Source organism: Pleurodeles waltl, chromosome 10 (assembly GCF_031143425.1).
Source record: "Pleurodeles waltl isolate 20211129_DDA chromosome 10, aPleWal1.hap1.20221129, whole genome shotgun sequence".
NCBI classification, from domain to species: Eukaryota; Metazoa; Chordata; class Amphibia; order Caudata; family Salamandridae; genus Pleurodeles; species Pleurodeles waltl.
The window spans coordinates 796,948,204-796,976,004 of NC_090449.1; the positions used below are offsets into that span (position 1 = coordinate 796,948,204).

The 27,801-nt window shown below is 40.5% G+C and overlaps 1 protein-coding gene across 3 annotated transcripts in view; it reads left to right on the forward strand.

Annotated features, from left to right (window-relative positions):
- Positions 1-27,801, forward strand: part of CREB5 (cAMP responsive element binding protein 5) — a 973,618-nt gene that overhangs the window by 743,739 nt on the left and 202,078 nt on the right. The window contains exon 2 of one of the 3 annotated variants that reach the window (XM_069211452.1): positions 3,372-3,455. The exons of the other annotated variants lie outside the window; for them this stretch is intronic. Coding sequence (XP_069067553.1) covers positions 3,372-3,455 — 84 coding nt within the window. The remainder of the gene's footprint in view (positions 1-3,371; positions 3,456-27,801) is intronic. 3 annotated transcript variants of the gene reach the window in all.

Genomic DNA, 27,801 nt, shown 5'->3' on the forward strand with positions numbered 1-27,801 from the left:
TTAAAAGGAACTTTATCCCGTTTTCAGTTTCATGAAAGCTCGTTTTTGAAGATGCAATGCGAGCCAATATAGTGCAGCTGATGTAGTGGGGTGTGTTGTTTTCTGTAACTAGTAGTTGTACTTTACGTTCTGTATTACTATTTAGATCATGTTCATTTAATTTACTTTTCGTGTACTAATACAGCAAATAATGAGAATGTTGTCTAAAAGGTACCTTCTCAGTAGCTTACAAGGATTCACAGTTGCTCTGCAATTCTCTTAAAAAATCTGATCGTCTTACTTGGTATGAATTATTTGCAGGAATCGTATTTCTGAACGTATTTATGGACTTAAAAGTTTTTTTCAGCCAGTTCCGGAGCTGACAGTGCCATCTAAGGTCACATGGAATGCCACCAGGAATCATGTTCTGTGGTGACATAAGCATGTGGATGTCTTTCAGTTGTGTCTCTGCTTTCCAGGCAATAGCTCAGTGACTTCTAAGGCTTGTCATATTTTAGATTTGTGTGAAATGTATGTTTCACAGGCTTTATATAGATTATGGAAAACTTTGCAATTGCTCACAGTTAGAATTTGGTACCAGAATATTGAGTTTTGAATATTGATATGCAAAAATATTATAACCAGATATCATTATGGTAGATAAGTATAAGTTTACTCTACTTAATTCCAAATACATGTATCTTAAGGACATACAATACATGTATACTTTTATCCTCAAGGTACATGGATGTGAAGTTAATAATAGTAAATGTATATTTACCTATATATTTACCCTAACAATATTCTGGAAGTCAATATTTTGACGACAATATTTCTCCATGTCAGTATTTTTGTACTCAATAGTCATACAGGCCAATATTGAAACATTTTCCCCACAAGTGCATGTAAATTGGAACTATTTGGATTTTTTGTTGCAAAAGATAAATGTGCAGAGAAATTGTGTATGCATGTGCAATTGTGCAAATGGTAAATTTGCAGAGGAAAATTCTACATCCTTTTTCTAAATTGGCAGGGTTTCATTAGGTGAAAATTATATCATAATGCAGTGAAAATGATCTTGCAATGACCAGAAAAACCTGGCCTGGAGAGGCCCATCCTTGTAAATATCACAGGGAGATAAAATCAGTGACATAGCATAAGAGAAGAAAGACCTCTGACAACACATTGCAGGTGAAATCCTATTTTCCATCAGTGTGTAGAAGGGGAAACATCTGCTGAAATCATCAGAGGAGTTGTAAGAGCTAACAAATGATTATAGTTGTGATAATGGATATCATCTTATAGGTATGGGCCATTGTTATTTCTTTTCACACAGATATCTATGAGCATCAAATTGTGCAGCATCCAGAGGCACTAATTTTGTTCACATCTGGAGAAGTAGAAAGTGACCTTTGCCCAAATAAGCAAATTGGTTCTACTCAATTAAAGAGAGGTCAATACTGAATTGTGGACCTGGGGGAAGTCATTGTGGCCCAGGTTCTACGTGCCTGACAGCGGGAGGTGTTCACTTGCTTTAGGGACCTTACAGTGTACTCTTACGGATTCCATATATTCATCCATTACGTTTCCGTTATCACTTTCACATCTGCTCCCCACATTCAGACACTTTGCCCCAAATATTTTCACAAAGGTAGTGGTGGCTTTTGCAGATGACACAAGATTAGGCTTCAGAGGCCACTGAGCAATCCTCGTGTATTAATCAATGCGAGGGCCAATATTTCAAGCGGTCTTCTTGATAGTGGTCCTCTAAAGTACGGAAAGTATACCTACGATCAACTGAGCTAGTAAACAAGACATTGACACTAGTTGGGACAAATCCTCAGGTGACAGACACCATTTTATCAGAGTAAGATATACACTGATTCCTTTTATGGGATAAGGGTCCGATTTCACCAATTTAGTGATGTTATTATACAGCGTTTCTCTGCACTTTCAGATTAGGTTGAAGACTGCCTTTTTCTCTTGCAGAATAATTAATAGTGTAATGGAGAAGGTGTGATACACATGACGATAAGAGTGAGTTTATTTGAAGTTTCATAAAAAGGGACAAGACTTTCAAATTTGTACATATATAAGTAGGTCATGTCAGTGTGCAGCACTATTGAGCACATGGTCAAAACCTTTCTCCAGATTCCATGGTCACACATTACATTCAATTAAAAAAGCACCTTGTTAAGAAAATGGTCCAACACAGCTTTTTGATAGATATTCAACTGTCACATTTTCTTTTCGATAAGATAAAAAACTATTTTAGATGAGGACTTAATTTGCAGATTAGTTCCACCATTTAATCACTGAATTCCACCACATTTGACAGTGTGTCATCCAAGTTTGATAGCAAATGGCGAGTTGTGTTGTTATAAGGGCTGGAAGGGCCATTTATTCCGAAGGTGGTGGTGGTGGTGGTGGGGGGCGGGGGGGGCTGCAGTCGTCGGAGGCCAGTTTTTCAAGACTCTGGGCTCTGCTGGTGGTACCACTGCTCTCTCTCCAGCTATGCGAGATTTACTGCAGGAAGTACAGCAGGGGTTTTAAGCAGGGAGAGAAGAGATGACTCAGAGATGGAGAAGAGAGGGGAAAGAGGGACAGAGAACTGATGGATGGAAAGAGAGAGAGAAAGTAGAGAAAGGAAGAAAGCAGAGGTGGTGTGAACATTTTTGTCAGGGCTGCTTCGGTTCCGAGTTCAGTCCAGGTTGTTGAAGGAAATTGTTTACCTTTTCATTGTGAAATTGCATTTTAAGGTGAAATGTGGATGTCCTATCAGGTAAAAATAAAGGTATTGTGATATATGAAGAAGAGATTGGCCTTTTCACGAGATATTTTCTGTGCAAATGAGCCCCTCATCTGCAAAAATTAGATAAAAAGTTGTGACCTGCAAAATTTTAAGTGATTTCGTGAATTTTGCATATCATGATAAACTGGAATTATGCACATTTCTCGAGTGTAATTTGAATTCTTCCAGCCTACTTGTTATCTGCTTCCAGCTCCATGCCTGCGTTTGCTTAGCATGAAAGGAGTGTGGTGCTTTATTTGTAAAGTCTCCAACCTAATTCTGTGTCGTTATTATGCACGAATTCGGCCCTGATTGTCTGGCTCCACTTAAGCACACTTTTAAAAATCTATTTTTTAAATCCATTGACAAGCTCCCTTTTAAGTGCAATCGTCTTTTTCATCTCAAATCTAGACTCTGGGATTAGAGTGCACTGAGAACTCTGCTCTGACATGGCATGCTGACCTAGCTTTGGCCTGTAAAGACTGTGATTTATCATGCAGACATGTCATTATGCTTGATTGGTGCTCTTTCAGCAAATGCTAAATGCACGCCTTATGAAGTGGTACTTAAACTGCTCTTGTTCGGCCATCTTTGTTTTCAGCGCTGTTTCGTTCAGCCTGCAGGATTGGACGTTGGGCACTCCCAGAGCCAGGACCGCAGGCAGCTGCAGCAGTAATGGAGGAAGGTTAGATTGCAGAGATATACATTACATGTCTGAGTTTACTTGTATAACCATGCTCATTTTAGTGTAAATACAAAAGGACCCAAACTGTAAATATGTCCTTAAACTAAGATGATAACTTGAAAAGGATTAAATTAGCACAAATACAGTATTAACAGTGACTTCCCATTGTTAGGCCTTATTCCCAAAAACAACTGATAAAAAGTAGGATCAGAAGGATTCTCAGTTTATGAGTAGGTTGAGTCAGACAAATCATGAAAATCTTTATTTTAATACCCCATTGAATAGGAGGGTGTTTCCTCACTATTCCCACACTGAAATGTCCTTTTCTACTTTTAAAAATGTTTTATGTAGGAAACCTGGAAATACATGGCGGTCACTGGAATTATGCGATTTTGCGGCCGCAATAATTTTCACATAATTATAGATTTGCGTCATTTGCCACATAATCCGTTATCTGCTGCATAACCTGCAGATCATAACCCAAAAAAATTGTTTCTAGCCCAAGCGATTCAAAAGTTACGAAAAGTGCAGCAACGTGTGCTACCGCGAGGTGGAAAGCCCTTTGCAAAACTGAACTGGTTACTGTTCTGTTGCTTATTGCGTGTGTTACCATTGTAATATGAAGGTGCAAAATGCCCAGATAGAGTTACCGAGTTAAAAAATGACGAAATAATGAAGTGGTACTATTTGAAAATGTGCTGCATTATGTTGCATACATTATGCAGCAAGAAAATGCAATTTACTCGACCCTGACGCATAATTTGGGCCTCTCCCATTGCATAATTCAAGTGTCTATGTAAACCCACTAATTTGACAGGAGAACCAACCCAGAAACCTCATAAATCTAAAAGAGCTCTCATAAATGCAATCCTGGGGTTACATTTGCCCACATGAACGTTCCACAGTATTAGTAGAAATGTAGACATCTATTTATGAAGACAAAATCACACCATTCCTAATGCTGAGAATTAGCAGCATAATTTTGCCTTCATGAATGAAGCTTTTTTCACACACCAGTAATGAGCATTGGTGTGTGAGAACATTTGTGAATTTTTCTTGTTATGGTTAATTCCACTTACTGGTCTTGTTTGAAAAACAAAACCAAGAATGCATTCTATGACTGGTACCCCATTAGAATTCTCATTACTAGTAGCCTAGCTCTACGGCTGGTATCTTACCCCCACCCGGTGTTACTAGTGGAGTACAAGGTTACCCTAAAGTGACCTGATTCTTCCCCCCTCCAAATCCCACAGTAACACAGTGATTCTTCACTTGTTCTGTTTTTTGCATTCATGGATTTCACCTTCTTTTAGCAGGTAAAGTCCCTTTCCACAGCATTTCCAAGCAGTGTCCTTCCCCCACTGCAACAGCAAAGCATAATCCATCTACTCAGGAAATGATAACACTTGTCAGTAAAATGATGGGCTTGGCACATCTTCTAGTTCTGCTCGTTCTCTGAGTGGTATTTAACATCAAGGAACATCTGGATGTACTGCCCCCCCCCCAATCTTCTGACTTTGGCTTGAACAGCACAGACCTCACATATTACTAATTCCTATCATGCAGTCAATATTTTGAGATAGAGACTAGCAGGGCACCCTCAGTTATGGTAACTTTTGGATCCATAACGCCTCTATTATACCCTATTAATGTTTTGTCTCTACTTGGAACCAAGTATAGTATCATCTCTCCCTCCAAAGCATTGCACCTATTAATACTCTGATGACAGCTCTTTCCGGTTATCACTTGTAATGCAGTACCGACTTAGGTCATCCCATGGTACTGTACAAACCTGGATGTCCCTTCAGTTCCTTAAATAGAATGATGTAGCGTAGTGGATGATCTCCTTCATAGTGGACCAATAGAACCAATCCTGTTAAGATCCAGGCTCACTGAGGTGGCCTTAGATGGCTTTACCTCATCCCTCACAACTGATCTTGCTACAACTGTCTCTTTCATAAGATGAAGTCTTACATGAGACCATTACTCTACTGCAGCCTGTCTGGTGCTGTCCCTCAATGATGGGGGTGATGCATCTCTCACAGGCATACAACGTATCACCCTGCAGCTGCTGAGGCTTTCTTCAATGTTTGTCCCTATGTGACCATGGGCCAAAAAATGTAAACCCATTTCTCCCAGCCAGAGTAAGCTGCACTAGCTCTCCCAGCCTGACAACATCTGGTTTAAGGGATACTACACTATATAGGTGGTTATTCATTTTAAGAATCCAAGCTAACAGAATGACAAACTGTCAGTCTTCAGCTTCCTCTAGAAGACATTTCCAGGTGCAACGAAAGTATGGACCAGGAGACAAGCATTTACCTTCTATGCCATAGTGTTTCGTACATGGCCTTCCACTAACCTTGAGATGTCCCCCATCTCTAGAACAATTTAGAAGGGACCTTAGGCTCAACCGGTTCTTTTGATTCACATGCCAACCAATCTAATAATGCCCTACCCCTAAAACTTTATAAGCAGGCTGGTGTATCTCTAGCACTATGTTAGTTAGCACTTTAAACATTTCTCCTACCATATAAGATGACATAATATTTAACTATGTGAACCTGTTCAGACTTTATCTCTACCCCTTTGCTATGTGCAGCACTTCTTGCCTCTGGGGCCTAGCATTGTGCACATTGACAAATATATATGAGCAGCTGGTACAGTGATCAGCTCCTCTCTTCTGCAGCATCATCTTCTCAAAGGCAACTGTTTCATAAGTTACTCAAAAACACTAATAAATATTACAAAAAAAACACTAATAAATATTTATTTTGGGATTAGTCAGTACAGGGTTTCAAAACTGAATACGCTGAAAGTTGTATCCCTTTTTCAGCAGTCATCTGAACAAGGAACTTCATATATGCTGAGGTCATCTTGGTTGTATAATTTAGTAGAGGTGCACCTGTTGATTCTGTAGAAGTTGTTTTACTCGCAATTAAGACCATTAGTAAATTCAATTTTTTTGTAATATTTGAAGAAAAATGCAAAAGCTTGTACGTTATTGGTGAATTATACTTTGAATGCAGATGACCCCAAATAATTCGACTTAAGTGGATCCACTTGGAGAGTAGTCCCCTTGGTGAAGACTCACAGCGGATTGTCCCATTTCTAATTTTATGCGATGTGCAAGCGATCGCACCACTTCCCCTTCATGAGATGACGACTAAGGTCGGACCAGAAAACTGTTTTTGGAGACCCTAAATGGAGGAAATCTAACCCAAAGCACACACACCAATACTTTCCACATTCAGGACTGTTATGTCTTCTTTATAACATACCATATTGTCCATAAACTTTGAGTATTCGCTTTTGTTATTAAAATTTCAATAAAGCTTGTGATATTCCTGCTATTGACAATCCTGTGCTATATCTATCCATGGGGAGCTACTTCTTTGTCTTTACATACATTTTGTATTTTCACGAAATTTGGGTTACACCCACACCTCTGGGAATTTGCCAGGACACATTCCTCCTGTGACTAGCAGGGGACTTCATACGGAGGGGGGAGTGGACGAAATCATGGGGGGGGGAGGTCAGACAGTAGTGAAAATAGATTCCCCGCTTTATTGCTCCCCCCAAGGTGAAAACACATACTGGGACAGTAACATCACACACAGTAATGCCCGCACAGCGCACGCCTATATTACCGGTAATTACGGCGGGTCTTATTACATCTACCTCGTAATGAAGGTGACAACAGAGAGAAGGACCTGCCACCTACACCAGTGGCGGCAAGGAGCTCGATGTTTGTAGATTTATATGAAAGCTCTCGATCTTTGTCAGGTAGGTGAAAAGAGACCTTCTACAACACATGGCGAAAAGATTCGAATCATTTCCAAAATGTTCCTAAATTACCAAGGGAACTCTAAGCCTTCCTATTATTTCTGAAGTTTTCCTCTTTCCCGCCGTCACGTGGCAGGAGGGACACGCACGAGCCATGGAAGCCAACACATTTGAGCTTTTGTAGCAGAGCCGTTCTTATTTATTTTAGTTGAAATTAATTTATAGGTGAGACCTGTGCCCTGGGGCTTCAGGGCTACGTACAAATATTTATTGCAAAACCTTTGGCAAACAGGACTCATTGTTTGTCGAGCAGCGCAAAGCCGAGGCCAGAAAAGCGGCTTGTTTTTTACTGTAACCGTATATTTTATATGAGGCTGTGGGAATTCGGTAGAATGTGCTTTCATTTCCAGCCAAACACACATAATACTTACAACTGAGGTTACCACAGGAATGTCGCGAAAATGGCGGGCACAGGTCTGTGCAGTGCTTGGGGCAGGAGCAGCCTTCAACAGACCTCGCGGTTATTAGTCGCAGTCCATCTCACCCCAGACTATGTTCTCCATCGAAAGAGCAAGAGAAATGAAACGATGTCCACAAATGTTGCTTTCTGGATCTTCTTGTGCTAGCCGAGTTCTTTGTTCAGACACGTTTGCAAGGCTACCTTGCTCTTCGTCAATTATTTCAACAAAAGTCGAGGTCCTCAGTAAAGGAAACGTGTCATTACCCACGACCTAAACAGCGACGTTCTGTCTCTGGTTGTTCTTGGGCTAGAGCTCGGCAAGCCAGAAAATTCACGGGTCGAGCCAGAAAATTCACGGGTCGAGCCAGAAAATTCATGGGTCGAGCCAAGCCAGAGCTGTATGAGCCACATCAATCAGCTCTAACAGCCAAAGCCGAGTCTAGCCATCACACAGGTTCCTCATTGACTGCTGTGTTTCACTTTAGTATCTTAAATTATACCACTGCTTTGACAACTGTTAAAGTAATATTTTTTTAAACATGATCCCCAAACAAATGCCCTGACAACACTGCCATAAATTAAACAAAAGAAAGTTTCTTGAGTTACCAAAATGTCAGGGGTAGTGGACGTCACGCGCCATTTCATCTTTAGTATCACACAGACACACTAACTCAAGCACACATTCACTCATACACATACTTTCTTTTACATAAGCTTACTCTCACCCGCAAGCATGCACACAACGTACATTTAAAAGTGTTTTTCCTTACCTACCAAGAAGGGTCATATTCCAGGTAACTGTACTCCATTTTCTGTTACATTAACAGTAATATATTATTCACTATTAGTGTAATTAATAAAACTCATATTGAAAACAAGGAAGTGGAGCCCAAGCAACAGCTGCCCGTGTGCTCCTGGCACTGACTTTGTCACCTCTGAGGCCAGGTGTCACAGAGGCAGTGTCAGGGGCGACAAGGGGCAAGAAGGGGTCGCAGCTGATATTGTTATATCTGAACCATCCTTGTCTATTCTGTAAAAAGTGATGCTTTTATATTCCACACATTCTGAAATACATTCATTCAAGTCCTTCATCCATTTGACACTCATTTATCATGCGGCACAGTGAAGTGTTTTGTATAGTATCACACAATTTTACCAAGTGAGAAAGCCGGGATAACAATATGATGTATCACTACATTTCCCATTACACACAGAATTAGTAAATACTCTGTGATACCCCACAATTCCTGGTTACATATGTCTACACATTTTACAGTTTAGCGACTGGATGAATATCTCCTTCACACTCACTTTTACCACTAGAGGTTAATGTTTTTATGTTTTTCATGACCTAACTTAGTACACAGTTTTCAAGAAATGTTTTATATATATATATATATATATATATATATATATATATATATATATATATATATATATATATATACATATATATATGTATACATATATATATATACTCTCTATATGTATCTATATATATATATATATATATATGTATCTATATATATACATATATATATGTATATATATATATATATATATATAGATACATATATGTACAGCTAGATAGATAGATATATAGGTAGATAGATATTTATATAAATATGTTAAATCAATTTGGCACTATATAGTTATAGTATTAAATAGTCTCTTTCTTTAAAAAACATAACCAAGTTGAGTGTAAGAGAATGCTGGAGACTATTTCAAATGTTAACTGCATTCCCCTAACTTAACAAAGAAGTTTAAAGAGAGAATGGGTCAGCACATCTATAACTGCAATTACTTTGATTAACTAAGTCTAGTGAGACTTTTGTGAAATGTAGCTGAGCTAAAGACACAGCAAATAAAATAAACTTGTAGATTTTTTGTGCACAATTGTCCTTCGTCAAGTGCTTTTTGTCTTTTAAAATTGCGTTGCTTTGTTCCGCGGGTGGGGGACAGCTGTTTTGGCTCGGCAGTCACCATGGGACAAGAGCTTAGCCACCAGATTCACACTTTCAGCCTGAGCCGGGCTCAACCATTGCTTGACATGCCCGCCATTGAAACAGGTGTGGCGCAATGGTAGTCACCTAAACCAGATCACGTAGGGCGAGGAAGTGACTTCATTTGCCATTTGACACTCCCACCTTGATACCACTTGTCCCATCACATTACACCAAATCCCAAAGAATGAAGACGTTTGTCCATTTTTGTAAAATATTGTTTATTGAAAACTTCAAGTTGCACCTTGTCACAGTGCATACGTTTATAGGCACAATTATCCAAGTAGTAAAACTACCACAACTTTCAGAATTTCAAACTCTGGACACTTGGGTCGATTTGATCTACTCGGACTCCCAAAAAGACATTTTTTGAGGTGCAGAAAATGTATTTCTTCACAAATGCTTTATTTTATATTCACTTTGCTTTGGTATATAAGTTCTTTGAAGCAGAAGGGCTGCTCCCAACTGGAAATAATGTTAGAAATAGAACATTTCCCTGATCGCCACTTGCCGGTTACCTTCAACTCCCTACCTCAAATCTTATCTCATAGTTTTAGCATACAAGTAGACATCATGCTGAATGTACACTTTGATGCTTTAACAATCACCAGAAAGATGCCGCATAATTACCGTTCAGTGTAAGAAAACCCACGTGGCAATGAGGTTCCAACAACCTGGCTAGGGACGCCATTCTGGTACTTTACTGACCTAATAAGAGTTTTTTTCTCAATATCTAAACTGATTTTTATTAAACCATTATCTCTATTATCATGTTATTTTCAACAAGCAGTCCCTATTTATGATTATTATTTTATTGTTTAATTGTTTATCCTGTGTATGTCAAGCATGTGACCTTGTTACCAGTTCAAGGCACTTTTCACTAACAAGCAAGCACATTAGGAAATGACAATAGGTTGCTCCATGATTTTTGGTGAATAGTAACTTATCACTAACTAATGGGTTCACTTGAAAGGGTGGGGTGGTCAGAAGATATACTGGGAGATTATTATGTGTATCAGTTCCAAAGTGGAGATATAGATTGTACATTTTGATCCAAACAGTAAGAATTTGACCAGAAGTAAGCGCTGGCTACGCATCGGTCAGTGCATCATCTTATATTTAACACTGTCATACTTGCTTTAATCCTTCAGTTTTCAAAAGCTTTGTGAATAACATGTACTTCACCTTAGTTTGCAGGTGCTGGTTAAGATGCAACAGAAAAATAGCCTTGTAGTCAAAGCAATATTTTGAAATTCTGTCAATCCCTCTTTTACACACCGAAGGAGCTCCCAATTTCCATTCTACAAGAAATAAAAAAAAGAAATTTCCTCACCAGTATATAAATGCTGTCCTTTGAAGTTATGAGTGGTTGTGAACATTTTGCTTGAAAACATTGTGGCACTACAAAACTGGCAAAAATGATTTTTGACAAATTTGTGAAGTTGTTTTGTAACTTCTTAACTTTCCCACCTCCTCGAGGCAACATTTTAAAAAAAGGAGTGAAAAATCCCATAAAATGTGAATTATTTAAAGGAAAAGTTGAGGAAATCGTAGTTTCCTTTGCAGAACTATATTGAAAGGAAAAAGTGCTGGAAAAATCTATAATGAAATGTACAGTTTGCAAGCAATTTTACTTGGGCACGATGCTTGATGAATGCAACAAACTTTGTGTGAAATTTGCTCCCTTCTTTAAACTAAGCCATCAGAATTATAATTTTGCAAACCCTAAATTACCATGTTTAAACAGTGAATTGATATAAATGCAGTCCTATTTGTACTATATGTTTTTGGACAAGCACTTTATAAAGTGAAAACTGAATTAAAAAATAAGCAGCATTGGTATTTATTTTAAGACAACTCAGTTTGCTCACACAGAGAAAATTCTAAAAACAAGCTTTTGTTTCCTAGGCAGATGACAAAAACAGACAGTGACACAATGTGTAAAGATCTGCTAGATTCTTAAACATTGTTGTCTTGTTCCAAAGCATAAAGAACGTTTTCAAATTTCTGAACAATGGATCTTTAATTAAGCATTTTCTGAGAGTTAATCCCTGTAGACCTGCAGACAGTAATTTTGGCTAACCCTCAAATATTGTATTATTGTTAACCTTTTCACAAAATGTGTGCTTAAAAGATCTGCTTGCTAGGGATTTTGTTCTACAATTGTCCTCTTTGAAGAACCTTTCCTTATTCCTCCTCCTGAACTGTGAGCCTCCTCACCTGACACCAACCCCTCAAAGGTTTTGTCTTCATCACTTTATTTCTATTTTTCCTGAGCCATTTCCTGGTATTCTTTTTTGACTAGCAGATCTCAACATTGTAGTTCATGGTATTAAGGCTTTCCTTAGAAATGCCTAATAATTATATGGTCTTGTTTATGAAAGCTTGTCCTGCTTAGATTGATCAAAGTGTTTGGAATGTATAGGTTGCTATTGACAATCTCCTTGAATCACTAAGGATAATGCAGAGGTCCAAGCTTTGGTTCTTCTTGACTGCTCTGCACATGGGTGTTGATTCACCAAAATGCCAGGGGTAGTGGAAATGACATGACATAACTAACATCACTGAGGTTAAGAGGCTCTTAGGCACACAATTATTTAATAACACACATGTACTAATCTATAGGTAAAAGGTTCCTTTTAGAATCCACCTACATTTCTAAAAGGGTGCTGTACGATGGAACATTGCATATTTATCTGTCTTATTGTGGTCACAATTATGTATTTGTTGAAAGTAGAGATTATAGTACCCCAAAACACAAATCAACACGGAGAAGGTGAATTATTTTGAACATTTTCATGATTTCATAGTTTCCTTGGCCTCCAGTAATGGGTCTCTTTCCTTGCTCCTGTAAAAGACATTTTATTGAGTGAAATGTCTCACTTAAAGAGCAAGTAAACATGAATTAATGGAAAAACGAAAACTGAGAAAGCACACTGAAACAAACCAAATCATGGAAAACCAATTTGAAGGATAGACAATTTTAACAAAACACCCAAAAAATAGAAAATTAACGGAAAGATTTTAAAGGAAAATAATGTTATGGAAAACTATAAAATGACATTAAAATTGGATGTAATGAGGGATTTTAGGGTTCGGGAATGGTTGATATCAAGGGGTGATGAGACATTTTTAGAGGTCAAGGATGAGTGGAGTTTAGGGGTGGTGAGGGTTTTTAGGGTTTAGAGATTCGGAGTATAAGGGTGTTGAGGGGTTTTTAGGGTTCATACATCTGTGGAGTTTAGGTCTGGTGAGGGTTTTTTAAGGCTCAGTGATGGCTAGAGTTTAAAGGTGGTGATGGGTTTTAGGTTTAAGGATGGGTAGAGTTTATGAGTAGAAAGAGTTTTGGGGTTCAGAAATAGGTGGAGTTTCGGGTAGTGAGAGTTCGTAATGGTTCAGTGATGGGTGGAGTTTACACTTCGTGAGGGGTTTTAGAGTTCAGGGATTGGTTGATTTTGGGGGTAGAAAGAGCGTTTAGGGATCGGGAATCGGTGTTTAGGGGTAGTGATAGGTTTTCAGGGGTCTGGGATAGATGGTCTGTTGAGTAATAAGGGGACTCTATGAATCTGGGATGGGTGTTGTTCATGCGTGGTGAGGTTTTTTTAGAGAACAGTGATGGGTGCAGTTTAGGGGTGGTGAGGGGCAGTTTAGTATTTAATGATGGGTGGAGTTTATCATTAGGAATAGCTTGAGTTTGGGGGTAGTGAGGGTTTTTTAAGGTTTAGAGATGGGTGGCATTTAGGAGCAGAAAAGGCTTTTAGGATCCAGGAATGAGAGGATTTAAGGGGTCGGGATGGGTGTAGCTTAAATGTGGTGAGGGGTGTTAGAGGGCAAGGATGGATACTGTTCAGGAGTTGTGAGGGGGTCAGGGATGGATGGTGGGTAGGGGATGTGAAAGGTCAGACCATTACAATCATCCATAGTAATTGTTTGAGAATGTAAAAGATAGTTAGTCCCCTGCAATAAAGCACTCTGCTTCTGAAAGTAATACCTGCAACCATTACATGTACACTTAAAAAAAAAAAACATGCAATGGCCAATTATGACAAAAAAGACATTCAACTCATTGTCTTTTATGAAATGTTAAGTGTCATTCATCCTGCAAATTCCCATTAAACCAATTAGGTGAAATGGATTCTCAGTAATGGTCTTCCATGAAATCTCTTTTCTATGAAATCACATACAGCCTATTGTTTACTTAAAACATGCTACTTAGTTAAAAAAAATGTTACTACCTGTTTTGGTGGATAGCCTTCATATACCAGTGGTGAATGCACATATTCAATCAAGGCCTGACTATGTCAATGCCATCTACCTGGCATCCAAAGCTAATTTAACTCACCAGGTACAGCTGGTTCAAAAAGCTGCAGCATGATTACTGACTAAGACATCAAGAAATGCACATTTATCTCCAATTTTGTACAAACTACATTGGCTGCCTATTAAACAAAACACTTTTAAGGCCTTAATTCTTGTGAATAGAGATCTGGATATTGCAGCCTGGAATGTTTGGCTGCAAAATTCACTTGGTATCACTCTTCCAGCTCACCCTGCTCTGTCCTTCCAGTAGGATGGGGGAGAGCATTTCCGGTAGTGATGGCTAAACTCTGGAATTCCCTCCCATATAATCTGGAAGCTAAAGCAGACTGATGGTTCAAATAACATCTTAAAACGAATTTATTTGTATAGATCTTGTTTGTGCCTGTGTATTTCTCAGTGCCTAGCAGCTCTATAAGTCGCCTACCATAGACCAACTGGTTTATTGATTATTTATTTTCACATGCAATGTTACCAATAAGGACTTCCTTTTCCAGGCACATGTTTATGTGATAACCTTTGTTATCAAGGATTAATGTTGACTCCTGCAGTTTCTCAAGTAGGAGACTCCAGTGCTTAATTTGAGCCGGTGGTTTCTGGTGCGGGGCACTGCCACTTATTTTTGAGGGGCTGCACTTACTTTTCTGCCTCAAGCATTTACTGTGAGCAAAGAGACATGGGAATGACGAAGGAAGAGAAAATCAATAATGCGTCACAAAGGGAGAAAGCAGAAAGCCGCAAGTGTGAGTTGAAGGGGAAGGGAGTGCCAGTAAATGGATTAAAAGCCGGAGATGGTTTCAGGATTACTCTGTGTCAGTATTCCATGCTCGCACATTTAGTTGCAGCAGCCGCGTGTTTCAGAGTAGAGCTTCGGGCACCAGCATGTTTTTATTTACAAATTAAGCACTGGAAGACTCCTATCCATTTCAAGTAGATTAATAACCCAAATATGTAAAGTATGTTTCATATCAGAAGGATCAATATGCCTAAATAAATCAGTCTGCGTGGTGTTCATTTACAAATGAAAACACTGGCCCAGAACCATTAGAAAGCTAAATATTGTCTCAGCAACTTGGAGTTCCCAGTAATCCGTCCATCCCTCTGCTCTTCCCCTGCAGCAATCCCACCAGACCTTCTCAAGTTCAAAGGCCCCATCCCGCCCACAGCTCACCCTCTGAAGAGAAGACATTGTAGTTCATTCTGAAGCCCCTTGCAAACTATTTCTTGTTTTGTGCCCTTGTTGCAGGCACTGTGTGTATCACATGTGTAGAAAATACATTGGTCTTTATAATATAAGTAGATTTTTGTAAATGGCATTTGGATCTGCCATCAGTGTTGACTGTATCATTGAAACAGATTTGCATCAGCGATATTTGGATATCATCATAAAAAGGTATTGTTAGAGTTTTCATTTCTTATGCAAAACGGTATTTAAATACCGTTGACATTGATGAAAACTCTATTTTGATCGTGCAATGCAGATACGTTGTAAATATCAAGCACGGAGCAAATTACTGCCAAAAATGAAAATATCACAGGCAAACAATTATTACGTGACCCAGCAGCCCATAATGTGCTGGTCTTGCATATTTACAATTTCTACCTGTGGTTCTCTCCTTGAGGAGCCGTGTCATAAAAAGTGAAAAAATTAAATATGAATTATTTCAAATGATCTCAGTCTTATTTTAAGTGATGATTGGAGGGTGAAATCATGCAATATGCAATTTTGTGTAGTCCTTTTTGAAATTCGTAAGAGTCGCGAAGCATAAAACATGGTCTATCTATTTTGTTTTTAGAATAGGACGCTTCAGCAACCCTTCGCAGCAAGGAGAAAACTGTTCTTGTTGTCATAAGGGGTAGCAAGTGGTGTGTAGCAGTGTAACTCCACGGGAGTTTCACCTCTGTACACCTACTATCAAATCGGCCACCTCTCACACTGTCCATGTTTAGTTAGAACCCGGCCACTCAGCACAGTGTCCCTCTGCGCCATCCGTACAATGCCAACTCACTCGTGTCCCAGCTCTCTACCCTCTCCCATCCCATCCCATTGCCTGCTCCACATTGCATGCCCTTTCCAGTTGCAGAACGTGCTACTCTTCATGGGCAGACCATCTTGCTGCTGGAACAGATTAGGTGTGTGTGTGTAGGCCATGGGAAATATACTCCTATAGCGAATATCACTTTATGAAAAAGCATTTGTCTTTTTTGCACTATATTGTTGTGCAGATTGGGGAGTACAACAAAATGTATATGGATACACAGTGATCAGCTTGAAGTCATTTTTCTTCAGATCATAAACTAAAACATTCCAAAATGTCTACCACCCATGTGTACACACGCAGAGTGGACTTCTGTGAAAACATTTTCATAAAACAAAAGACAAATTATTCCAAAATGGCCACCACACTTCCATGCATGTGAACTGCAGCAATGGGGGCAGGGAGAAATATATTTGTCAAGAATGATCTCTGTTAGCGTTGGCAGTGTTTGTTTAAATACAACTTACATCCCTTTTCATTCTGGAGCTCATAGTTCTATGAACACAATGGGAAAAGCGCATTAACAAGTTCCTAATGGAAATCTCACACCTGACCTTGGATAACTTGAAATATCTGGAGAAACAGTGCATAACTTCTAGATAGAATGGCCTGCAATCGCCATCCCAGATTGGGCTGCATGCTGCTTCAATAGATTCAGTCTATTCAAAAGGTGCCCATTACCTCCGGGTTTGCTGTCTGATATTACCGAAGTGGGATTAAAAGTATTTATCAGACAGTAATTACTTAAAATTCCCAACTCTTCTACAGAAAAACATCCAGTGCAAACTGTTGAGTTGCTGTAAGCCTCCAGAGGCAAGGTTGGGCTTTGATCTCTCTTGATAAATTGTTACCAGAGTGAGTGTGATTTTTTGCCTGCCTTGCTTTGCCTTCCTTGCTCTGCAACGTAGGGTGAGGCCATCCCTTGTTGGAAGGGTTCAATACTCCCCGCACCACTGGGTTGAGGACCGGACTGATTAAGATAAGAGCAACACACAAAGGAGGCTTAATACGACTGTCTCTTGCTCAACATCCATCTTGAGAGGGAAACGTGCATGAAAACATACTTGACAAATACGAGGTTGCAAATCCACCTCTGATTATGTTCATAAGTTTCAGTGAGTACATCTAATATGACTTTTTGCCCTGGCAGAGGCCCAATACCCTCCATGAACTAACCACCCATATGCATTACTCCAGATAATGTAAAAAATGTACCCAAGCGTGTCTTCACTGAACAGTTGTGGATCATTTGGTGTCAATCTTACCTGTTCCTGGCGTGGCTATGTGCCTCTGTATAATAAATATGTATCCCTTATCTGCAATATTCAATTTTTGTTGGTTAAGTGGCCCCTGTGCTATGTCTCTTCATTCCTGTTAAAATAACAACGGTGCCTTACTATTAACAGACTTGACCCACATATTTCAAAGTTGTAAATCAAACAATTTGTAGTCAAAGGGGATCAGAAAGGAGCTGCCTGTGCACAATTCCATATTTATTTCCAGAGGAATGCAGATATCCCCAGGCTATTTTGTAGTATCAAATTATTTGTGTAGTAAAATACCTCTGTTTAAGACATTGATAACTGGTTATTAGTGTGCCTTGTGGGAAAAAGTACGTTATTAATTTAAATTGCACTCAGCGATAAAAATACCTCTGAACCATTTTCATGCAAAGCTTGGGATTTAAGCCTAAAAAGTAAATAATCTGTATTCTGGAATATCCATGAATATATATCCAGGATGCCTGCATGGAGTGCGTTGAAGATTTGCAGGGGATTCTCTGGCATAGTGACTGAAGGACATCTGTGTATATCTGCACAGTGTATTGCAGGTTGAGAATGATTTCTTCTTGTGTGCTGAAGTACAGTTGTAAAAAAGTGTTACACATGAGTTAATGACTTGTGTCCATACCCACCTCTCAGTGGTGGGAGGGTGACAAGATACTTAGTGGGGGTCTCCCTAAGTGCAACACAACCACACATAGAGTCTGCCCTGACCTTCTTCCCTTGCTTCTTCCAGTAAAACTAAAGGGATTTGTATTTGGGGGAGTAGCAAGCCCCTCTTCTATTTATTCCTGGTTTACCTCCAGAGCATACAGCTAAAGTGACCAGAAGCAGGAAGTTCTATATAGTTCCCTCACTTCTAGCCAGTACCCGTCTTATGCATACAGTGAAAATCTCACGGAGCTAAAGTTGGCACAGTCCCATACAACCTGCATTTGCCTAATTTCTCGTTCTTTCTTTGCTAATTTTATTGTATTTGGTGAGTGCATCACACACCAATGTTATATGCATCACATATCAATGTTATATTTCCAGGACCCCTTGCTATATTTGGGGGGTAAGGGGTGCGGGTTCTTTGACATTATGACATCATCCATAGTTGACATTATTAAATAATATCACTGTTATGGCACATGTTCAAATATTGAAAGTGTAGCCACACTCATTGATACACCTTGCAATAGGAAAGTAAAAATGAACCTGAAGTCTTTATTACAGGGGACAGGCTCTAGAACAAACGCATACACATCAGGTGTGTTATGCAAGTGTTCACTGAAAATCTACATATTCACGCCTCCTGGTTGTGCTTTGGCTGGAGAACAGTGCAACAGAGGGGAGTAGGGTGGTGTTCACACTGTAGACGATCAAAGGGAGTGTTTATCTCCTACATTTAAAAACCACTACTGACTTGAAAAAGAGCCTTTGTCCTGAACCAGATTTTTCTTCAAGGTGACCTTTACTGTTCAAGCATATTTCGAAGCTTAGAGAAACCTTTTGGTTTTTTTCTTATCTTATATTTTCAAGCAAAGGGGCAGGATTTCATGTAGTGGGTCACTGGCATTTGGGAAGTTAAGTGGGGTATAACATGTCTTTTGCTCGTCAGTGTATGACAGCTCAACTTGATGGTCCTCTGCAGGTGTTCCCAACATCTGAAAGGCCCAGACACAAAGACTTTCCATTTATCAGAGATGTGGTTTCCGAGTGGAGGGGGCCAGGGGAATTCTTTTAGAAAAGACATACCCAGTGCTCAGTTATGCCAGTCGGAACTGAAAACTGTAGAATAACGTTCACTACTTTTTTAAAAAGTTACAGAACAGAAAAAAATTATCTGACCTTTATACCTAAATTTGAGCTTTATAGAATCTTTAGATGGTGTAGCTACCCATCAAAGAAAATTATTCTTGATCACATCTCTAATACCAGTGACTGAATTATTATTGTCAACAACTGTAAGAAAACAACTCAGCTCTCGTGATTCTGGCAAATAAGCCACAGAGAACTTTGTTCACTGAAACCGGGTCCTCCAGATCACATGCTAATTCCAAAATTAAACACAGTTTCAGATGTACAAAAGCAACTTTTAAAGTCATAAAGGTATTTTACATTGCATCAGAAAGGAACTGTCACCAAAAAAAAAAAATCAAATCTATTTTCTTCTATTTTTGTTTGAGTCATGTAAATAATAAAAAAAAGTCAGTTGGCAAGAGAGGGAAAAGCACACAAAACAGAAGGACGGAGGAAGAAAAATTGGAAAAAATGTCAAACTTGAGAAAGCAGGAACCTGCAAGAGTGAGATAAAGGGAGAGGAAGTGTCTGATTATGGATGGAATAGCAATGAGGTTGATTGAAGGCTACGCAGACTTGGTGAGCTGACATTTAAAAGCGCCGGCTGTGGGTGTCTGAGCAGAGGTTTGGTCTCTGCCACTTACTCTATTATAGCCTTATAGCCCATTGTAGCTGGTTACACTGTCTTTTAAAGGCCCGCTCCAGCAAGGGAGCGAGACATTAATGCTGGTATAGCCAAGCTATGGAGCTATAAAGCTATTAGAACATTCTGCCACTAAATGTCCTAATAAATAAAACATAGGCCTCAGGGGGCCCTAGGGGATTGAAATCCCCTAGGGCTCCCTGAGGCCCTTATTCACAGCAACAGCTGTGAAAAATAATATTGGTACATTTGCACTCCGGGCTTCTACCGGCCATTAGAAGCCCGTAGCATTCCATTGTTTTCAATTGAACTCCCAACATTCCAATGTTCTAATAGAAATTAAGCACAGCCTGGAGGGAAGAATTAAAATAATTGTGCTGTCTATTAGCCCCGCCCCCAATGTGCAGCAAACAAGAATCTTCGCTCAAGGACACAAAGAAATTTCGAAAGGCTTCATCGATGTCGTTGGTTCTTGCTAGTCCACAGCTTTAGTTTGTAGATTGCCCTGAACCCATACTAGAGAGCCCTGAACCAAAACTACATGCGGTTCTGAAAACAATAACCACTGAACTTCTAAAACTTGCTTAGAACTAATCTTTATGCAGGAAAAGGGTCTCATCTGAGAGCATCAGACAGGCTTTGCCTCACCAATGAGACTCTAACATGTAAGTGAATAAATACATGTAGTTCTCCCTGTTCTTACACAGCTGTAATCACTATTTTGAGGGAAGCCTTCCATTAAGCTAGTACCAACCTGTAAATCACAGCTGTCTGGAGCTGCCATTTCAGAAATGTGACTTTGGGCTTCTTTGTGGTAATTACAAGCTGGTGATGCTGTTGTATTAACTTCAATGGAGTGTCTACTTTTCGTTTACAAATGGTAGTTCTGCCAGAGTGCACAATGTTGTTTTTTGTCGAGGCGGGGGGAGAACTTTAGCCCCCGACATGTTAGTTGCTCGCTTGACTATTGGCACAGACTGTGGCCTGTGTAAAACCTCATCATATCAGATAAAGACAATGGACTCTCTGTACAATTTTTTAAAAGATGGATACACAGTTTACTTAGATAAGCAGGGCTGGAGTGCGTTGTGATTCAACATGCCCCGTAGGATGGAGTGCACAGCTTATAGCTTATGAGGCATGTACATCAATCTTTCCACTGGATCACGTATTCGGGATAAACCTGCTCCGTGTATATTGCTAAGCAGCAAAGGGTAATCTTACACTCTGATTCTTTTTGATGCATCCTGCTGTAAAGTATCTGAGCAAACTGTAAGGAAAATCTGCACACGTTCTCACAAAAGCAGTGATGATAGGGAACTCTCTCTTGATTTCCTGCATAACCTTTACATATGCCCAATGTAAACATAAGTAACATTAATTTCAATACCCTATATTATCAGGCTATGGTTGCTATAACGTCTTCCATTTTCATTTGGTAAAATTCCATCTTTTATGATTTCACCAATGCATGATGCACGTCTTGACATTGGTGATCTGCTGCACTCGTACAATTGATTTTTGCTTTCCAGTCCTAGCCCAAAAATCTTGCTTCATGACGCTAAAGCATTACTGTCTGGAAGTACTGACTCCCACCAAAGACCTGCTGGGAAGTGGAATCACCTAGGATTACGATGTTAATAGATCAATGAACATTGTACTGTAATGGTGGAATTTACTGGCCTCCTCCTCACATCTTGAATTCCACAGGTAGCTGAAGGCCTGGCTTTTTGATTAGTCCCACTAGGTCCTAGGTGTGGCTAGACTCCCACCTGCTGAGTTCCCGGATACCTTTCAGGGTGATAGTGTGCTGTACAAATCTACATAAGATAATACACATAACAATGCACTGTAAAATATATGTTCAGAAGTCGAAATAGGAGTGATGTCACCATCTTGACTATTTTTAACAGTTTTTGAAAACACATTCAATTAGGATACTGAAAAATCCCATCAGGAGGGATGGAGGAATGGGTTGGTATTTACAAGACAAAAAGACTTAATTATGTTGGTCCTGAAGGAGCAAGAAGAGCTAGTGCAGTAAAAAAGTATTTTAGTGCTTCAGAGACAAATAACTTGTTAGACACATATTTGTATACAGAAATCTTTCTTTGAGATATTTAGATAAAAAAGAACGAGGTTGAGTTGAGAAACACACAGGGGGTCATTACGACCCTGGCGGTCGGTGGTAAAGCGGCAGTAAGACTGCAAACAGACCGGCGAAAAAAAAAATGGGATTATGACCGCGGCGGTGTCATCCGGCACTTCACCATTCCGACCGCCATGGCGGTGAAGACCGCTGGGCTGGAGATTGCGGTCTCCAACCCGGCGGTCGTCACTAGACCGCTGACGGTATGAGGACCCTGCATACCGCCATGGATCTTGGGTGGTTGGGAACTGCCATGAAATTCATGGCGGTAGGCACTATCAGTGCCAGGGAATTCCTTCCCTGGCACTGATAGAGGTCTCCCCCACCCCCGCTACTCCCCACGAATCCTCCCCCCACCCTCCCACCCCTCTACCACTCCCCAAAGGTGGCACAACCCCCCTCCCCACCCCGACCCCGAACATGCACGTATACACACCCCTTCACGCACACACCCCCAACATGCACATATACACACCCCTACACGCACACATACACCCGGACAACACATACCCGCACACAATACAAACAGACATGCACACTGTCCGACCCGCACACATTTCCCATACACACAACACCCCCGCAAGCATATACTCACTCACTCACCCCCTCTACACTCTCACACGCACACCCCCATGCACGCACACAACACCCCCCGCCCTCTTCCCTAACGGATGATCAACTTACCTTCTCCGTTGATCCTCCGGGAGGGGACGGGATCCATGGGGGCAGCTCCGCCACCAGAACACCGTCACCAGAACACCGCCACACCGAATCATGGGACGTGATTCAGTGGGCGGTGTTCTGTTGACGTGGCGGTGGAGGTTGAGCAACCTCCACTTTCCCGCTGTCCGCCAGTATGGCTGCTGGCGGCTTTCCGTACGAAAAAGGACGGCGGGCTGCCAGCGGTCATAATAGGCGGCGCGGAAGATCGCCACCACTGGCGGTCTTCAGCACGACGGTACCTCGGCGGTCTTGCGAAAAGACCGCCGAGGTCGTAATGACCCCCACAGTTTATTCACAGAAAGGGTGCTGGATCAATGGAGTAGAGTCCAAGCCGCTCTCGTGGGTTTGGCTTGAAGGAATTGTTGAGGCAAATAATTTCTGTAAGATGAGGTCCAGCTTAACTTTCTTGACGAGGTACAGCTCTATCTGCATACCCAAGCTAGCCATAGTACCTTTTCCCTTTAATATCTCTCATTCCCAGAAACCCAGATTCCTGCTCATTCCTACTCAGCACCAATATTCTGAGTTGTCTCCTCAAAACCAAGCCTGCTCCAGCGACATTCCTCCTAGATGAATGAATGAATAATGAATGAACAATGATATCCATTAGGTGCATATTACCTTGTTCAGATATTCTCAAAGTTAGAAAACTAGCAAAGGGAGGCACAGCAATTAGAGAGTGCAGAATTAAATTGACAGACTGGGGGGCATAAGACTTTAGGGGGTGGGAGGGCCAAATGAGTCATAGGAGGCGAGGGCAAGAGAGGAGAAGGCTAACAGCAATACTTTCAGAGAGTGCTGCTCAGGGAGAGCACATTTATGAAAGGAGCTTAAGAGCGAGGAGGAAAGATAAGGTCAGGCAAACAACAATACAAACATGCATTCACGGAGGATAGTGGTCCTGGCAGAGTGTCAGAGAGGTGGTCAGGGATAGCACATGAATGAAGATACAGAGGCAGTCAATGAAGACACGGGCAAACAGACAGACAGATGTCCAGACCTTCACCATGGCGAACCCAGAGGACAGGACCAAGAAGCGGCCAGAAGCCTTGAGCTTGGCGCGGGAGAGGAGACATGGAGGGAGGTTAGGGCGGAATAGGAGGCAGAGGGCAGGTAGGGACAGGGGCCAACGGAGAGGGGTGACAAAGGCAGTGGAGGGTGTAGGGGCAGGAGAGATTTCCAAGGGCCTGCAGAGTTAGCAGATGAGGGGCTGCAGGATAATTACACTGGTTGGGGCGCTGTGCATTTCAAAGGCAGTTGACAAGGTAAGTTAACACCTCTGCTGCCTGTGATGTTGATCAACCTCCTTTTACTGCAACAGCCACAGCACACAGCCGGCAAAGAAAGGGTTATTTTATTAACTCCGATTTTGCAGGCACGTTTGTAAAATGCCGATTTCACAATTTGTTTTGCAAATGGCAAAATAGCGATATCCCGTAGGGGGTCTGTTTAAGGGGCCTGTCAGTATTTTCAATTAGGTATCTGATTTGGAAACATGTACATGTTACTTATTGGATAATCATTCACATTCAGAAAATGTTAGGCATATAGTCATACCACTAAGGTCAATGTGTTCATCATACCACAGTGTCTGTGAAGCTGGTAGGTAATAAGTAAAGCCAGAGAGTCAAGCACGCTGCATGGACGCTGTGTTGTGCCCAAGATTGGAGTATTAAAAGACATTTTCCTTGAAAACACAACAAAACTGAGCAGTACGTCCACCATTGTGCTTTCAACAAAGGCACACACATGCCCAGGTACACAGCAGACATACAACCCCACAGATACATAATTTTCACTCTGGATCAAACTGGATGTTTAAGGTTGCCATTGTTTTAGTGTAATTGATACTTGGAGAGTAAACCTGTAATCCCCATCAAGTGCACAGAGCTTGCAGGGCACACGTCCAGCACTTTAAACACTACTTAGATTGGAGCCAGATGAGCTCCTCTGAATTGTCACAAGCTGCTTTTGATGACATTCTGGGGTGTGGATGTATGAATTGGCCGAAGAGCTGTGATAACAAATCACAGGTGTGCCTTGAAGGATCCAGCCAACAGTTCCGTTCACGCTTGAGTCCAGAGGGATGGAGATTTGTGAAAGACACAATCCTAACTGTGAACATCTGTGCGGCGATGGGCGCACTTGAGAAAGAATATAGTTGATGTGCTTCAAATTCCCTTGGTCTGTTCCTTTTCTGATGGAGAGAAAGGGAAAAACTTGTAAAACCAAAGCCTCTCACAAGCTCAAAGGATTATATTATGTCACTTATTAGGTGTGCCATATGTGAGAAATGTATGGAAATGTCTTGGACATATTCTACCTTAGTGTAGTGCAGAAATGTGGTTGTGTAATACACTGCTCTGCCCCAACAAAGCGCAATGTCACCTAATGACATCAGAGATGTAGCATAAATGACTAAAACTGCACTAAACTAGGATAGCATTTACTTATGTGAATATGCCAAAATATGCTTGTTTGAAAGTATGGGGGAAGGGAAGGAATATTTGGGGCGCTGATAATCATACTGAGCACTGTAATATCCAATGCCCTGGCTTTTGACTTGATGTTTTTGGATGGTGAGCCGGGGACCTAGCACTCTTCCCCTCTCCCATCAAATGTAATGTCAGGAGTCAGATTGATTCTTAATTCGCTAGACCCACACACCTATGTAATAACACATAGCTTATCTCACAACTTACAAAATGGTGGTGTCCAAAGAGACAGAGATAAAGTACTTTTTGTGGGTCCTCAAAAAGATGAAAATTAGGTCTTGGTAAGACCACTGATCTAAATATTATTGGTTGAAGGTAGTATTGGGAAAGTCCCTTTTCATTGTTTGCTGGTTCAGACCGAACTTTCCACATGGCTAAGAAGATGTTCATGTTGTGGTTTGGGGGCCTTTGTCAACTGGTGTTCTCACTTCAGTTATGAGTCCTTGGGGGCTTCCCTTACCAAATGCACTGTCATGTCCATGTGCACGGTGGAAGTTATAGGAGGGAGGCCAGTGATTGGACAGGGGCTAAGGAGTATTGTTTCATCTGCATGTGCAGTCCAGTAATGAGACACATTGGCATGGCTTAGATGGACCCACCCAATGAAGCTTCTTGTTCTGCTCATGAATTCAGACTTGGGTACTCGATAGAAGTCACCTTCATCTAGAACCAATTTCACTTACACGAGGTATATATATGATTTATAGGCAAAACATAAATAATAATCCAGACTTTTGACAAACACATATTCAGACTGGCAAATTATTGTACATCGGTTATCATAAAAAGGATACAGTGCCTGGGTTAGAGAAAACAGTAAGATCAAAACCATGTGGACCACCAATCAGACTGTGTCAACATACCTGAAATAGGTGCACAGATTTCACTACAAGAAGCCCCACAGGTCGCCTTCTCAATAATCGAACCACGACCGCTCACTGTGCATCGCCAAACAAACTGGGATGCACGGGGAAGAAAATACTCTTATCTCCCACGGCTGGGTTATTTACTGAAAATTCTGTAAACATGGATCATTGTAAATAATTCACTTTTTGAGCTCTGTTCTGTCTGCACTTCACTTGATTTTGATGACGTTCATGTGGTTGTTCACAAATATAAAGAAAGAATTACTGATGGGTGATGGAGAGGATTATGTAGATGGTGTATGTTGTTTGGGTTTACACATAGATGAAAAGAGACTCATGGAAGCATTGTTTTATTGCATATTGTACCCCGGTTCTAAGTGGGCATCTTGTATATTTTTACATGTTTTCTATAGAAGCTATTCTCGTTATGTTATGATTGTGTTGTCTGTGAGGTTTCTTCATTAACTCATTAACTCAGTGTCAGTTAACACAACCAGCTCCCATATGAGAGAATCGTATAGATACAGCTTTTCACCTATGACCAACCAAAACCAAAGTTGTACTGTGACTAGGGCAAACCATATCCACTACACTAGCCGTCATGCACTAATGACCCAAAAATATATTTAATGATACACAATATATAAACTGATTTTAGGTGCTAGAATATTTCTTGCTGTAATTATCATGTTAGCATGTTTGCACTGATAGATGAAATTGAGCAATCTTGGCATTTTTGCTGGTGCTCATATCTGTATTCATGTTTATTTTCTAAATGCTAGGCAGTAACTCAAACTTTGTGGCCCCGAGAGTTGGAATTGTCTCTCTACCTTAGTGGACAAAATGGTTTCCCCACAAACAGTGAAGCAGCAATACTACTTTTCCCAATATGCTCAGGCACTGAAGGAAGAATTGATGATTTTTTTTACCTATGTAAAAATATTTTTAGAAATTCTGGAGGTTCCCCTGAGAAAGCACATCAATGTCGTTTAGGATCTAATTGTAAATGTTTTTCGTTAAGAGTTACGTTTTTTGGATCATTTGTCATTGCTTTTGAGTCAATATATCTGGGAGCACGGTGTTGCATTTTTTTAAGTTTAACAAATGTATAAAGTTTTATACTTTCAAAGTATAAATAACTTAGTAGCTGAAATTGTGATTATAATCGCAAAATAAGTCACCAATTATTGCGAGGCAATGAATGCAGCAGCACGCCTCGCCATATAACCCAGGCTGGCATCAGTGCAGTGCTTAGTTTGTGCTTGTAGTTTCCGGTGCTGAGCACCAGCACTTATTTTTGAGGGTCGGGGCTTATTCTTCCACCTCAAGCATTTGCTGTGAGCAAGACACATATAGGAAAGAGGTAAGGAAAAATGAAAATGCGTCACAAAGGGAGAAAGTAGAAAGCTGCAAGAGAGAGCTGATCAGGCAGGGAGTCGCTGTAAATGGTTTGAAGGGGCCTGAGATGGCTTCGGGATTACACTGCCTCAGTATTCCGTGTTTGCACTTTTAATTGCAGCAGCCGCATGTTTAAGAGGGGAGCTTTGGGCACCAGCACGTTTTTATTTACAAATTAAGCACTGCATCAGTGACTTCATTTCCTATGTACAAGAGCAAACTCTGTAATGTTTAAAAAGATGTCTGGATGATTCCCTGTTCGCACATAAATGGAGAGTCTAACAAAAACAACATAAAAAACGAATCATGTTTTCCCATCGATAATAAAAACATATATTTCATGACAGTCTTATTCCAAAGTCTTAATGAAGATATGAAAAAAGCACAGCCATGGTTAGA